This window comes from Oreochromis niloticus, linkage group LG11 (assembly GCF_001858045.2).
Source record: "Oreochromis niloticus isolate F11D_XX linkage group LG11, O_niloticus_UMD_NMBU, whole genome shotgun sequence".
Classification (NCBI taxonomy): Eukaryota; Metazoa; Chordata; class Actinopteri; order Cichliformes; family Cichlidae; genus Oreochromis; species Oreochromis niloticus.
In genome coordinates this window covers 8,230,077-8,245,423 of record NC_031976.2, presented here as the reverse complement: position 1 = coordinate 8,245,423, position 15,347 = coordinate 8,230,077, and the positions used below count along the sequence as shown (strand labels likewise).

Sequence of the window (15,347 nt, the reverse complement as noted above, 5' to 3'; positions counted from 1 at the left end):
GGCACCTAACAATGTTGTTGCATCACATAGATTTCAGTGTGTAATGTCTCTCTTTCTATATTGCATATTTCGATTTTTCCTTCTCTTTGTAAATTTACTCTAATGTAAGCAGCGTTTCCTCTACCTTTTGCATATGGTGTATAGGGGTGTATGCACAGAATATTTTCCCCTTTGTTTCCTCCATCTCCCCCACCACTCTGTTGACTGACGATCAGTCCAATGTTTTCGTGTGATAAGACTCCTAATCCGTACTAGACAAAGGGGCTCAATGTCTTAGGCTGTTGCCCCCCTGCAGCACTCCATTACCAACTCTGCGTCTCGAGGCTTCGCTCAGTCTCACCAATTACCACACGCAGCTTCCTCAGTCCGAGCAATTATCTCACGCTTCCGTCATGGACAATTTCTTTCATGCTGAATTTTAAAATCCAGTCCCTTGTGATGCCGTGTTTAAACTTGGGCACAAATGTTCACGCAGGTGCATGTGCTGTCTAATGTTTGCCCTTCTATTTGAGATTAGTGTGTGGTTATGATGATACGTAAAGCTTTTGTCTTAGTGCTGTTCGATTGTATGTGCTGCTTGAGTGTTGTTGTTTTTTTGGCAGTGTTTGAATTGTATTCTGTGGCTTTACAACCCAGTCCTCTTTGAGTGCTTTAAGGGGAAAAAAATCCTCTTTTCCCAACGTGTGCATATTTGTATAGAGATACTGGGGAAGCTGGAGAAACAAGAGCTGCAAGGATGTGATCTGGAGCGTGATTATTTCTGAATCCCGTTCCAATGGAAATAATAGGAAGTCTGACAGAACAATAAGAGAGGAAGAGAGTGTGAGAGAAGGTGATGACAGCCAGCAGAGCAGTGGGACAGAAACATGAAGGTCGGGGGGAAAGGTCAGTGGACAAAGTGAAAGTGAGAAATGCCAGATGAATAAGGAAACAAGGCAGAAAGCATCACAAGGAGTAATCGGGTTTAACAATTACACCAGAAAGGGGAACTAAACATTTTAACTTGTGAAAGTAGACAGAATGAGGCCAGTTGATACACAAAAATTTCAACTAGAGGTTGACACTCAAACTGGTCTGCTTTGTGTTTAACGTTGAGCCGTAGCGTTACTTTAAGAAATATCCTGTGGATCACCGAGGAGAAAAACAGTTGATAAGGAGATGTAAAACATTAAATCCATGCGCCTCAGGCCTTAAACTTCAGTCTTGCATCTCTATCGTACAGATAAGGATAAGCAATATCAGTGCAGCAGACTGAGTAATAAAACAAATACAGACACAAACACTCACAGGTAGCAGGCTATCACAGTGAGGGATTTCGCTGCTCATCCTCAGTTCAATCAGGCTGTTTGTCTAGTGGTCTAATCAAGATGCTGAGCCCAGAAATGAGAGAGAAGGAGGAGAGGAGAGGGATAACCCTTTAGTGAAGCCATGATAGCGCAGTGTGCATGTGTGAAAACGTGGGACAATTTAGCAGAGTGTAGGGTCAGAACACCACAGCGTGACAAGGTTGTTATTTAATGAGTGGTAAATGGTACAATGCACATGCTGACAGTGTCGCCCTGCTGTCCCCAGCAGTGTTATTGTGGCTGCTGTGGAAAAGACAAGACTTCTTTGTGTGCCCTCTGCCTCTCTGCTCGCTCCCCTGTTTTTCTCCATTTCATCCATCACTACCCTGGTATCGCTCTTTTTTTAAAAATATATCATGTGTCATCCCTCGGTGGCCTCCATCCTTCTTATTCTTTTCTTCAACACTCATAGTTTCGATGAGTAAACATGTGAACAACAGTCCCTTTCTTCCGAGTTTTCCTGTCACTGTCTCCTTCTCTTCCCATCATCACTCTCTCCTTTCTCTCCTCCACACTCTAGAGACCCGCGTTGGACAATACAGGCACTGTTTTGGTCACACTGAGGTTGCTGGCTAACAGAAACAGCCCCTCACTGAAGAAATGTCAACTACTGTGATTAATAACAACATAGTGGCCCTGCTATCATAACGAAAGCTTTTTATTGGAAGATATATCTCTAGAAATGCTAACTGAATATGTCTGGTGGATGATTTCTGTGTGTATGTATGACGCAGCACACAGTGAAGTGGGTCAGTGAGCATCTAGGTAGGACATGGACATTCAGCTGTTGAATCTTTAATTTTGTCTAAATATGAGTGCTTTTCGTCCCTCTGCTGTGTCTCCTGTGGTGTTCAGACCACAGAAGCGAGAACTATTTTTCTCCCTCTTAAGGTGTCCAGAGTCTGAACTCCCCAGTCTCTCCCTTGTCATGCCTAAATGGTCTTTAAGTGGAAGAATTCACTTGTATACTGTTGGGTTTTAATTAGCATAAATAGACTGCTTTCTGGAGAGAGCAGTTGAGAACAAGAACAGTTGGGGAAATAAATGCAAAAGTACGTTTCTTTGTTGCTCCTGTGACCTTCAGTATCGAAATTTTGCTGTTCCCGATAAATCATGTCCTAAGCCTTGGAGCTTGCTCAGTTAATTAGTATATTTTTTATGCTGTTGATAAAGAATGGAGAATAATTTCACTTCAGTTAACTAGTGAGCGAGAACCTACTGCACAGCTTTGAGTGTGACTCTAAATACAGAGCATCATATTCTGTCCATTCACACTTTTACTTAAAGTACAACATTCACAAAACTTTAGGAAAGAATATATTATTCTTAGTGTGTTGCTAGAAAAAGTGGAAATGGGTGCTGTGATTTGAGCTTGAAAGTCAATGTTTCAAGATGTCCTTTAACCTTCAACACAGCCTGAACTCTTATAGAGAAGCTTTCCTGTAATTTCTTTAAGTCGTCTTCAGAAATGGTTCTTTAGGCTTCTTGAGGGACATTCAAAGCTCTTCTTCTTGGATGTTTGCTGCCTTTTGTTCTGTTCTCTGTCAAGATGATCCTCCATACAGTCTGTAGAGAGGATGATTTGAACCAAAAATGTACTAACACTTAAAAATATAATGAAATGTGAGGCTCAAGACTTTTGCACAGCTGTTACCAAAATGCTCTGACATATGTTCGTCTTCAGTCTGCAGATGTTTGTGAGCAGATCCTTCGGGTGGTGTCTCGATCCAGTCGACTGGAGGAGTTGGTCCTGGACAATGCAGGACTCAAAACGTAAGAAAATATGAAATATTAAAGGTGCACTTAAGAAATTTTTAAATGTCAAAGACAATTAAAGGGTAGCCAGGAAAGTACTCATATGTAATCATTAGCACAATTTCAAATCTCAGAACTCCAAGGTCATTTAATAACGGATTAAAATGAGTTTAATTAATTTAAAATATAAGGGAGAATTATGATGTGACTCTCTGATTGATAAAGCTTTTTTTTTTGCTATTGAAACAACAAATTTTGAGGATAACTATTTATTTTGAAAATCCACGGTTCGCATCCAGAATGGATACAGCTAAAAATGCTACCTTCCCTTATCAGAGGTGATTTAGCCTTTTCAACCTACCCTTTTAATCTCTTAGTCAAAAGTATCTGTGCTATATGGAAGTGCAATATTAAATCTCTGGAGTGACCTTTTATATTGACAGGTTGGACATTACTTGGGTCAGATTTATGATTTAGTGTAATTTAATTTTATACCTGCTTGATATAATAGTAATAAAGCCCATTTTTATTGAGTGTCACAGCAAATGTGTTTGAAACCAAAGACACTGTCATACACAGACTCAGTATTTTCAGGCTCAAACCTATGGGAAGACCGAGACCTACATGCGGAAAACTGCAGCACCATTGCAGAGGGCTCGGGATGTTAATTTGATTTAGCTTTCGTCAGATCTGTGAAGGAAATGGCTCTGCATCACATTACTGGATCCAGTTTTGTTAATCTGTTTAGTGTTGAAATGGTAGCTTTGCCGTGCTGTTCCTCTGTATTCGCTTCTTAAAAAATATTGGATAGCTTTTTTAGCAGTCCCAATCTAATATTTCAGTTCACTTTCTGTAAGCTTTTCTTTCCTGCAACTGTTAAAGCAACATCAAAGGCGCTGAAGCATTCTGAAGGTCTTTGTTTGGTGCTAACATTGTTTATAGACCTGTAATGAATACATCCTTTCACAATCTACAGCGATTTTGCCCAGAAGCTAGCTGCTGCTCTGGCCCACAACCCCAGCTCAGGACTCACCACTATTAATCTTGCCAACAACCCACTGGAGGACAGAGGTATAGATGCTCAGATCTAGTTTAATGTATTTCTCTCTGATCTGCTTTTTTCTCTTCTCCTTTCTCCTCTCTAAATGCTGTGCTTCACCTCTGCTCTGTAATATTAAAATACAATTTTCACAGGTTACAAATGGTTACAGCATTCTTTTAAATATAGTAATATCACACGTAATTGCATTGGCTCTGGCATTGGAATCAGGAGGCGGGGAAGCTGTACAGTTAGAATTGAGAAGACTAGAAATGGCAAATAAATCCAAACTGATAGAAAAGTCCACAAATAAAATGACATGCAGGTAGAGTGAAAGGACAGCTCTATAGTACAAACACCACAGCCTGACACAGCAGACGGTTTATGTTCCATTGTGATTGTGCAGCATTTTAATATTTCATCAGCTCTGTCCTAAGGCCTCTCAGTCTATCCAGGACACATGAATTAAAGATGCATTCCACCAAATATTCATACAGACGCATGTAAACATGCAACAGATGTCTGGGGCTCACCAGTCTCTAGTTTATTTGTCATCATGTAAAATTTATTACAAATATTTGGTGAATATGCCCTTCATAGACATATATATGTATATACATTTATCATTTCATACATTTACTGTATATAACGTTAACTACAATGCCTGAGTATTAGTTACCGTGACTGATTTTTCCTGTAATATACCTTAAAATAAATAATAATATTAAAAATAAAAGGTGGCTCATTCTCATAATCAAATGGAGAAGTAACTATATTGTCATATAAACTAAGCAGTTGGGGGTTTTTTTTATTGCGATGTGGTGTAATGCTTTCTTTTTCAGGTATCAGATACACCCAAGCATTCATGGACAGTTAAGTTAGATGAGTGTTGAATAAATTCCTCTCTCGTTGCAGGTGTTTCCTCCCTGGGTGCTCAGTTTGCCAAACTCCGTTTGGGGCTCAAGCATTTAAACTTTTCCAAAACCTCACTCTCACCCAAAGGTATGTGCTGTTAAAGAAATGTTAAAGTGATCTGTGGATCCACTTGCAAGATTGTAGCAAAAGTAACAGATTGGTTAAGAAGGACATATGATACAAATATTGTGCTGTAATCACTTGTTTGCATGCATTTACATGAACCCCTACAGAAAGATGCACTTAATTTCCTCCACTAATGTGATCACACCTACTGTTGGGATGCTAATGAGACTTAATTATCACACTATTAACACTATTATAGAGAGAGGCATGGAAAGGGAAGAAATTGGAAACGGTGTTCATGTTTTCATTTGCATAAATGCTACTCTCTAAACCACTTTCCTTAAGTCAGTAGACCAAAGTCCTTCCTTTAATAAATAGTGCCAAGAGGCTGATTGTATTTAAGGCTATTCTATCTAGATTGAAATTTCTCTGTCAGCAGTTACTTGCAGGTTATATTTTTTTCTTAGTTATCATCCAAAATAAACTATTCGAAATAAACTATTCAGCACCGTGCTGGTCTATAGGAACTCATTGTAAACCTGCATTTTTCAGGCAATCAATAAAAAGCTATCATATTCCACATGCTGAGTTAGTAAGGCTGCTTAAACTGAGCTCTGCTTTGCTGAAGGTTCAATCCATAATTTGTGACTCCATGCCAAGAGCAAAGCTGAGGATTGGGGACATTTGCTTTTTTTCTGTTTGTTTGTGTTGCTTTTTTAACGGCTTTGCTGCAGCACATAATTCAGTAATTTGCTCATTTGATGTTTTGAATGTCCTTATTCTTACTCTCATTTGTCTTTAATCTCATTCTTTTTCATCTCTTCATCAAAGCATTTATTTGACAGTCACGCCTTGATTTACAGGCTGACACAGTCAGTCAGGACTTCATAGTATTAAAGTGTCAGAGTACCATGTCAGCCATGCGATGCAATGTGACACAGGTCAGTGGTTGCGTGCACAGTGTGTCAATAATAAGCTGTGGAAATGCATGCAGCCGTGCATAGACATGCATTCCACATGCATTTTAACTCTGTGAAACACACACTGGTTGCATATAGATTTGTTTTCGTGGGGCTTTTTCAGTATATTTATTGCAAGATATCTTTTTCAATATATTTATTAAGTCTGTAATATCGCCTTTACTGTGTTTATTTTGATAGGTTTTTATTGGAATTGTGGATTGCATTTACAGAACTGTGTGGAGGCCTACTCGTTTAGTTTTCCATGCACTCACTCGACGTTCTGAGCCCGTTCTTTCCTGTCTTCTCCCACTGCTCATTTCCTGCCATTTCCTTCAATATACTGTCAAAACATCAAGTGGAGATTTGAGGGCTGTGATAACGCTGACAGTGCTTTTTTTGTGTGTGTTTGTGTTATAGGGGTGAATAGCCTTTGCCAGTCACTGAGTGCCAGCCCGTCCATCCCCAGCAGCCTAGTCCATCTGGACCTCTCAGGGAACATGCTCCGAGGAGACGACATGCAGGTACTGAACATAAACTGTGGCCGTATGGGGAGAAAAATTGTCAGTTTTGTGTAAATCATTTATCTTTGATTTTTCAAATGAGCCACAAATGAAAACCTGTTTTTTTTTTTTTCATTCATGAAATAAATATTAATAGTTTATTAGAAATTAAAAGAAAATTTCATTAGTATCTGAAGGGGCATTAATTTTGCTTAATTTAGCCATCGTTAACCAGAGAAGGGCAGTCTTCATCAGTTTATATCCCTAACCCAGCTTGTCTGCAAACACCTGCAAACTCCTCTACAAACCAGAAAGGAAACCATTTACCTTCAAAGTAAAAGCTGTGCACTTTTGAAATGTGTTTGTTGCACAACAAGGCACAGCTTTTACTTTACTTCCAGTTGTAGTGGTCTTTTAAATGTCTGTGCAGCTTGGGAAGTAAATGATTAGTATTTGCAGACAAGTTTGCAGCTTCCATGAAAACTACAGATGAATGTAGCAACTAAAGCAATCACAATGAGGTTCTCGATTTCACTTTGCAACAGCCAGCCACCTTAAGCAACCACTTGCTAACCGATCAGGAAATGCACACTTTCCCTAACGACGGTGGTTATCAGGGGGTCACTGACAAGTCTCTAGGTGTGTGTGACTGAGTTCTTAGTAAAAAGTTCAGGTGTACACATAAGCATTATTTTAGTGTGTTGCAGCACTGACAGAAAGAAAGGAATAGTTTGCATTCTTGCTCGGATTTTATTAAAAAGCTAGCTAAGTTAGTTTAAATATCAGTGATTAAATATCTGGTGCTAATAAAATTCACAATTCCTGGACTGTTTATGTCGATGTTAATGTGTTAAGTTGCAGTTTTCTAACAATAATTGCCTCTGGTCAATGTTCCTGTGTGCTCATGGGTGTCCGTGCTAAAGCTGGGGTTGAGCGGTGTACAGAGGAAAAGGCATTGCGAATAGAAAATGAGTTTTCTGTCTCTCAACTCTTTCTTCCACATGGGTTTGCAATATTAGGGTCAGAAGTGGGATTGATGCTTAGCCTGAAAATTGGATAGAGCGAGATCCAGATTCTCGAACGAGCCATAGAGCAGAACTTTTGGCATCTGGAAAACCTGGCACTGAAGCAAGTGGAGCGGGCCAGTGATGCGAATTTTCCATCCCACCCTGTTGGCTGCATTGCACTGCGGCTCATCACTTAGTGATCGAGAGGACAAGTGAAACTCTGCCGCATTCCTTCAAATCCAACAAAAATGGGTTGAAATCAGATTTATGAATGCTCTGCATCCACCAGCAGACACATAGATACGGTGACACTCTGTGCCCACACTAGGTTGTTCTTATGCTTTATTTTTTAGCACTTCTACCACTTCCTCGGTCAGCCCAACAGCCTGGCAACCCTTGACCTCTCCAACACTGATTGCTTATTGGACCAGGTGAGTGAAAATGAAACTGGACAAAGGAGCTAAATAGATAAATGGTTATGGAGATGTCTGCTTCATTATCATATTGTAGTGATTCACATTTTTGGTAAACGGACCACACAAACCTGCAGAGTTACTTTCTGCAAACGAGCAACGTTTAATTAGAGTGAAATACTTGCTATTAATGTCTGTGTTTCAGGCAGTGTAGCCCACTCAATCTGTGTTGCTGTTGAGTATATGTAAAGTGGTGTAATACTGTATGCGAAGTATTGATGTGGGTCTAAGAGCCAAACACAGTTTATTGATAAGTTTGAGGTGTAGCCAGCTGTCATCCAAAGAAATTATTGATTCTCTTGCTAGTCATATTTTTTTCTCTCTCGTGTACCAACAAATCTAAATACATTCATGCATCTCAAAAACAGAGTTGGAAGCTGCAATGAAAACTATTGCAACTGATTGATCTTGTTATTATGTTTGTTCCAGGTTTGCTCAGCACTGCTGCGTGGCTCAGTTGAACACCTCTCTGTTCTCAACGTATCAAAGAGCGTCTTCCCTCACAGGTAAAAAATAAAAAAATACAAATCTGGGTTTTACTAACTCACACTTGATAAGGAGGAAGTCATTTCTAATGTACTGTATTCTGTTCTGTACTTATTCTTAGATGGTCTGTCATTGAAGAGCAAATGTGTATGATTTCATGAAAGTACTGCACATGCTACAACTGAAGGTGTATAAACAAATGCCTAATAGACCAAAACTTCAATATTCTTTAGTTTCATTTTTAATGAGGCTGATGGGACTTTGCTGTAACCCTGCCGGGTGGGCAGACAACATGGACAGCCAAGTTTGTGAATGCAAGAACTTGAGAACAAGGCGACGTACGATTTTGAAATTCATAACTTAGAGGTGCATCTATTAAAACTCTTAGAAAAGTTTAAATTTCAGGTCAAGTTTCCTCTAAAGAGCTTGTGAATGCGATAAATCAAGAAGGAGGTAACCTAGGGTTTTCAGATTGATGAAATTGGTGCAACTACCAGGAGGCTGAGGATAACACTCAGTTATTTTTTTTGTTTTTTTTTGTTATTACTAACAATAAATATTATTGATTGTTTTGATTTTGGGGGAAACTTTGTGTGTCATGGCTAGCTCTGTTTCCTCATACAAGAAGCTTTCTGGTTGGATGTAGCTGCTTCTGTGTGGAGTTGTTGTTCTTCCTCTGGATCCACGTTTCTGCCTCTTCCTGCTGTCAGTGTTTGTTAGCCCTGGGACTGCTTCTTATTCAATATAAACCCCCCTATGATTGTCTGTGCATGGGTATGCAATAGATGGGTGGATTAAATTATGTTTTGTTCACCTCCAGTTGAAAGTGTTGGCATGTGTGTAGTTTTTTAACAGCTGCATCTTATTGTGAAATAATAATGAGGTAATCATGATTAACTTGCTTGGATAGAACATATACAGGAGAATAGTAATTTTCCTGTAAATTGTCTTCCATGATGTGATGGTGGAAGATGGGCCTTGACCTAGAAGAGTCTCTCATTGCTGTTAATGTTGAGGCTAATGTTTGATTCTCCTTTCTGTCTTTATGTATAGGCATACTGGCTGAATCAGTCTTTTATTTTGAAGGGTCTGTATGTTGATGTGTGACACCTGCTGGTAGTCAAGTGTCATCACATCCTTGTGAGTTCAAATTCTGTGAATTTGCTCTTGATAGTTGAGATTTTGTGGCTGGCAGATGGGTTAGGGGTGGAGCTTTTTTCCCAGTGTGTCTCAAAGGAGTCGAGGACTTTATCAAAAGAAGAGGTGTAGGGTGGAGGGGAGTGAGGATTGGGTAAGCAGAGTAAGGTAAGAGAAAAGAGTTACAGTATATGTGGGACCCATCTGTGCTGCTTGATTGGTAGAGCTACAACTCCTTATCTGAAACAACAGATAAAGTGGGTCATGAGATTTGAGCGCGTGGCTAGAGTAGTAAAATCTTAATGTTGTCATGAATGTCTTCTGCATTACTGATCCTTTTGATGGTACCACAAAAAAGCGAGGAAAAAGGCTTGTAAAGTTGGTGACATTGTATCCCGTGTTGACTCTATGTAGTGTCATTATTTCATTCTTATTCTCTTTTTGTTTCTGTAGGAAAGGCAAAGACGTGCCCCCGTCCTTCAAGCATTTCTTTAGCAGTGCCGCATCTCTCACCTCCATCAACGTGTCAGGAACCAAGCTGCCACCAGAGGCTGTGAAGTGAGACGGCAATTCATTCACTTTCAATGTGTCTGAGGGCCTCTTTCCAAATTCTCAGTGCCCATTTTGAAGCATAGATACCACCATTTAAATGCTGCTTGTCTCATCAGCCTACAATGACGAACTCTGAGTTTATTGTTTTCACTGAAAGTAGCATTACATAAGTTATATAAAAAATATAGAATTTGAATGAAGGCCTTCTGGTCTAGTTTCTCCTTGGTTTTAAAATTATCTCATTTTTCATGTTTTGAATTATAAATTTGTATTTTTAACTGGATATAATGTCATTAACATAGAGCGCTCCTACTTGGTCTGGCCAGTAACCCAAGTGTGAAGGATGTCTCTCTAGACCTCAGCTGCTGTGAGGTAAGACACAGAGAGTGCAGTGCGTGCAGGGCAAGTAGGGAACTGGGAACTTTCATGGCACATTTGCAAAAATATTATATTTATTATTAAAATAACCATTTATTTACTAACCAACGAGACGAGCCATATTTAGCTGTAGTTTTGTTTCTGTAAGTGCGCTTGCAAGCTAACGTTTAAGAGCGATTTTTTTTTAGAATAGAATAGAATGCCTTTATTGTCACTATACAGATGTACAATGAGATACTACTAAAAAAAGGCGCAATAAGATGATACTCGTCCAATGCGATCGGCTTTTTAGGATCCACTCAAAAACCATTTGACAGGACAGTGATGCTGCAAAGAGGCTGCATGATGGAATACTTGGCAGACAACAGGGAGGGATAAAAGGCGGAGAGAGGAACAGTGAGAGGGAAGGGTGAAGTTTGAGTTGGGGATTTGGCATGTGGGGTCAGTTTCCAGCTGTAGTTGTTCTGCCGTAACTCTCAAACACACACATCAGCCTTCACCTTCCCCTGCTCAAAAAAGAGAAAAGACAGCTCTCTGCAGATTTATCCTGATCGCTAAAGATAACTCATAACAAGTTACCCAGGAAATCCGAATCCAGATCCCCACAGAAACCTTCCCAAACCAAAGCTTTTTTGGGGGGAAATGACGCAAGCGTCCCTTTTCGATGCCTTAATGAACCGTTTGGTGGGGGCGGAGAGAATCTGTTGTCTGAGTGCGATCGCAGCATGCAAAATAAGGACTCCCCGCTGAGTGTGTTGCATGTGCAAATGCGTGTCTTTGATAAGTGAGTGTGTGGCCAGAAGACTGCCCATTAAGCATCTGTGTGTTTTGTTGTTGGTAATTGCTGGCTTGCTTTTGACATGCTGTTCTCTCCCTCTAACGCTTCTGTAAGCTTGGCCATTGTGTAAGTACTAATGTGCTCACTCTTAATAATTAACACGTCATTCTTCCTTTTTTTTATGTGCACGTTTGGCTTTTTTTTCTCCTGCTGATCTTATGCTTAGTGGAGCTTTTTTTCCCCTCAACATTTTGCATTAATTAAAAGCTACAGTTGCTCTGAATGATCTGTGCAGCTATTTTAAAGAATGTGCAATTTTATCATTAAGTCATAGTAAACTGGATGTGTGTTACTTGAAATAATCCTATGCAGATGTTTTGCATTTTGCAATAAAGGACATTTTAGGAGGTGCACAGAAGCTTAGATTTTTGTTGTTTACTTGAATATATAGTTGAATTTCTTATGAAGAATGCAAGCCTTTGTGGAAGTACTGTGACCTTTTGTGTTCATATTTTCCAGTCACTGTGCAGGATTTGTTTGTGAAATTTCTAATTTCAGCAGATGCTTGGCAGTAAAATGAACATTTTACCACAGTTTGTTTTCCTGTGCTTTCAGCTGCGGTCTGGAGGATCTCAGATCCTTGAAGGTTGTATTGCTGAGATCCCAAACATCTCCAGCCTGGATATCTCTGACAACGGTGAGATGCCGGTGATCATCCTTATTGTAATCTATATTTACTAATCTCAAAGCAGAGGTGTATTACAGTACAACATATACCTTTTATTTTCAGGATTAGACTCAGAGTTGTCCACTCTGCTTGTTTGGTTGGCCAAGAACCGGTCTATCAGACACCTCTCTCTGGGCAAGAACTTCAACAACATCAAATCCAAGTAAGGATGCAACAAAGGTGGAGATGGTGTTGAGCTGTTGTGCACAGCTTGGAGCTTGCGCTGAAGTCAAAGGGAAGGCCGGGATTAAGTTTTGCTCTATATCCTGACTTGATTCTGGGAATAAAACATTACAAGCAATCAAGAAATTAGGCAAGGGTTGAGTTTAAAAGCTCCAGTACAAATCATTGAAGCCTGGCTTTTCCTCTTAGCGACTGTTTGTCTACTACTTATTAGTATGCTGTGAACAACCAGATATGTAAACAGTGTGACACAAAAAGTCACTAGCCTGAAAAAATCATTTTAAATATTTTTTTGTTTGTATACTTTTTCTTCCTTCTACTTAGAAATCTCGCTCCAGTGTTGGACAGCTTGGTTCACCTGATTCAGGAGGAGGAGTCGGTGAGTTTTTCCATTTCTCTCTCTGTGTGGTCAGGAACCATGTGACAACAGAGAACATCTTAAATCCAGATATCACAGAAAGGAAGCCAGGGGCTGGACCAAGTCACTGAATCTCCACCAGCTGCGCTCCAGCTGACCACTGACCTCATCAGTGGAGGGTTATGTTGATAGTTTTGGTACACAGATCAATCAAGACACAGTTCAGCACGGAAGTTATGCAAGTTGGTCTCAAATTTCTCAGAATTTCAGGGTCTCTGTTGCATTTTGTCATCACAGTACTAACCCTTGTTATTGCACACTGCAGATTTTAAACTGGTCATGCAAGCCTAGTATAAATATGTCATTAAAAGAATTTATATGGTAAATATCCAACAACTGCCTAGCTTAACTTGGCATTATGGGTACAAAATTGGGGAAATCCCTGTTCTTTTAATCAACATAGTTCACCAATTTATTGATGAACTGTTGCTATGACGCCACTATTTGCATCTCTTAGGCTTCAGTCTCTTAGTCCTTTTTTTCCCCTTTTTGTTTTTTCAAGCGTAGAAAGGGATGCCACTAGTAATTACTTTTGTAAGCACAGCATACTGATACTATCATTATATACTTCCCTTTGCCTGCACTTATTGGTTTACTTGCATCTTAATTGTCCCCTGCTTTCTTTTGTGATCAGAGAACATGTTTAAGCCAGTTTTTATTTGCGGAAACGCAGAGATTTCGATCTTGTTTCGTATTTACAGAAGTTAAGCAAGAATTTTCTTCCGTGGCTATTCCAGTATAAACTTCTCTATTTATATTTTTTGTTTTTATTAAATGTTTTTAGTGAAACACGAGCGCATGAAGGCTGTAATTAATTCTCTGTGCTTCCCCAGAGAAGCTCTAATCAAGTAATCCTCTGCTTGAATAACCATGTTGACACTGGCCTTTCACACGGTCATCACCACACACACTGCAATTTATAGTCATTATCTCTAAATTTATCCCATGAATATGCCTTCTGAGTTTCATTAAAAGGAAATCCTTCATGTCAGAACAAACAGCCTTTGCTGTGCTGCCCCTGTTCGCTTTGTGAGCGCATTAACTGTTAGTTTGCTCTGTTTAAAGCTCTCTATATTTAGAGCTCGTTCCAAACACAGGAAACCATGAGACATGTTAATTTCATTGCCAAGATCAGTTATTAAAAGAAATAATGAAACCCTTCTCATGCAACAATAAGTCTCTTGTATTTGTGTTGCAGCTCATGGAATGAGCATGCGTGCAGGACGTTGACGTGACCACAGCTGGATATTTATTTGTAATATATAAATATTATATTCATAATTTGTACCCACTCTAATCACCTTTACCCTCTCTTGTCTCCCCACACACACCTTTTGCCCCTGTTAAATCTTGCCCTTCCCAGCCCCTCACCTCTCTGTCTCTAGCAGACTCCAGGCTCAAGAGTGACCTCACCATCGTTCTCAATGCTTTGGGCAGCAACTCCACGCTCACAAGGCTTGACATCAGTGGGAATGCAATGGGTGACATGGGGGCCAAAATGCTGGCAAAGGCGTTACAGATCAACTCCAAACTCAGGTAGCCATGCAGGGTTCAAAGACTGCGTCACATGATTGCCACTTTTTAAAACTGCTTGTTTTATACAGCTGAGGGGCTTCTAAGAGTTCCAGTATAAAAACAAACAAACTGTGATTTATGCAAAACTTGTCTAGTAGCATCTAATAATAAAGATATGGAGCTGGACATAGATCCACATTAACCCTAGAAAACTAATGCGCAGTTTTGTAACACCATCAGTAACATGATATACCCGATGAAACATATGTACTTTTCTCTTATTTCTCCTTATTCAGCATCTCATAATGGAAAATTAGGAAATTATTAACAATAAAATTCCCTAAAAAACTAAAAAGAACGAACGGAACTCGGAATGTCCCCTAGGGCCACCCATTTCTGGCACATGTAAAACTTGGAGGCACGATCTTCCTGCATCAATGACATTTTGTGATGGGGGAAAAATGACCAAATGACTATAATTTATTTATTTATTTATTTTTGACTACATGAATTCCCCTGGAAATAACCACAAAGTGGTATTTATTCATCGCGTGGGTGAAAATCACCTGACATTGGTGTTCTAGAATTAATAAACCTGTGTAATTACTGCTGTATTAATAATGCAATAACTAAAAGAGGCCACAATATTTACAATGCACTATATATGAACTATTGTACAGTTATTTGCAGAGGTGTGGACTCGAGTCACATGACTTGGACTCGAGTCAGACTCGAGTCATTAATTTTATGACTTTAGACTTGACTTGAAAAAAGGTTGTAAGACTTGTGACTTGACTTGGACTTTTACACCAGTGACTTGGGACTTGAATTGGACTTGAACCTGTTTACTTGAAAAGACTTGATATTTTACCCAAATCTAAAATTTAACATACATATTATATAAAAAGTGTGGACCATTAATTCACTTTATTCATTCATTCATTCTTACCACACTCCGTATGTATGTGAGCGTGGGCTGTAGCACAGCCAATCAAATTAACCAGATTTTAAAAAAACAAGAACAAAAACGCTCGAGCCAAAAATGCTCCCAAGAGTAATTTCTTTCGGGTACATAAACTACGAAGTAGTCAACAAAAAACGAAATGCAAT

At 39.4% G+C, this 15,347-nt stretch overlaps 1 protein-coding gene across 4 annotated transcripts in view; it reads left to right on the top strand.

The window, feature by feature from the left end:
- LOC100696973 (F-actin-uncapping protein LRRC16A) overlaps positions 1-15,347 on the top strand; it is a 75,846-nt gene that overhangs the window by 40,056 nt on the left and 20,443 nt on the right. For 2 of the 4 annotated variants that reach the window (XM_025911347.1, XM_019364317.2), the window contains exons 10-22: positions 3,031-3,119; positions 4,078-4,172; positions 5,056-5,142; positions 6,501-6,604; positions 7,944-8,021; positions 8,493-8,569; positions 10,140-10,244; positions 10,541-10,610; positions 11,509-11,520; positions 12,010-12,091; positions 12,185-12,284; positions 12,629-12,683; positions 14,086-14,258. In XM_025911347.1, the coding sequence (XP_025767132.1) occupies positions 3,031-3,119; positions 4,078-4,172; positions 5,056-5,142; positions 6,501-6,604; positions 7,944-8,021; positions 8,493-8,569; positions 10,140-10,244; positions 10,541-10,610; positions 11,509-11,520; positions 12,010-12,091; positions 12,185-12,284; positions 12,629-12,683; positions 14,086-14,258 (1,127 nt within the window). The remainder of the gene's footprint in view (positions 1-3,030; positions 3,120-4,077; positions 4,173-5,055; positions 5,143-6,500; positions 6,605-7,943; positions 8,022-8,492; positions 8,570-10,139; positions 10,245-10,540; positions 10,611-11,508; positions 11,521-12,009; positions 12,092-12,184; positions 12,285-12,628; positions 12,684-14,085; positions 14,259-15,347) is intronic. The other 2 variants (XM_025911348.1, XM_013270465.3) reach the window with 1 other exon arrangement.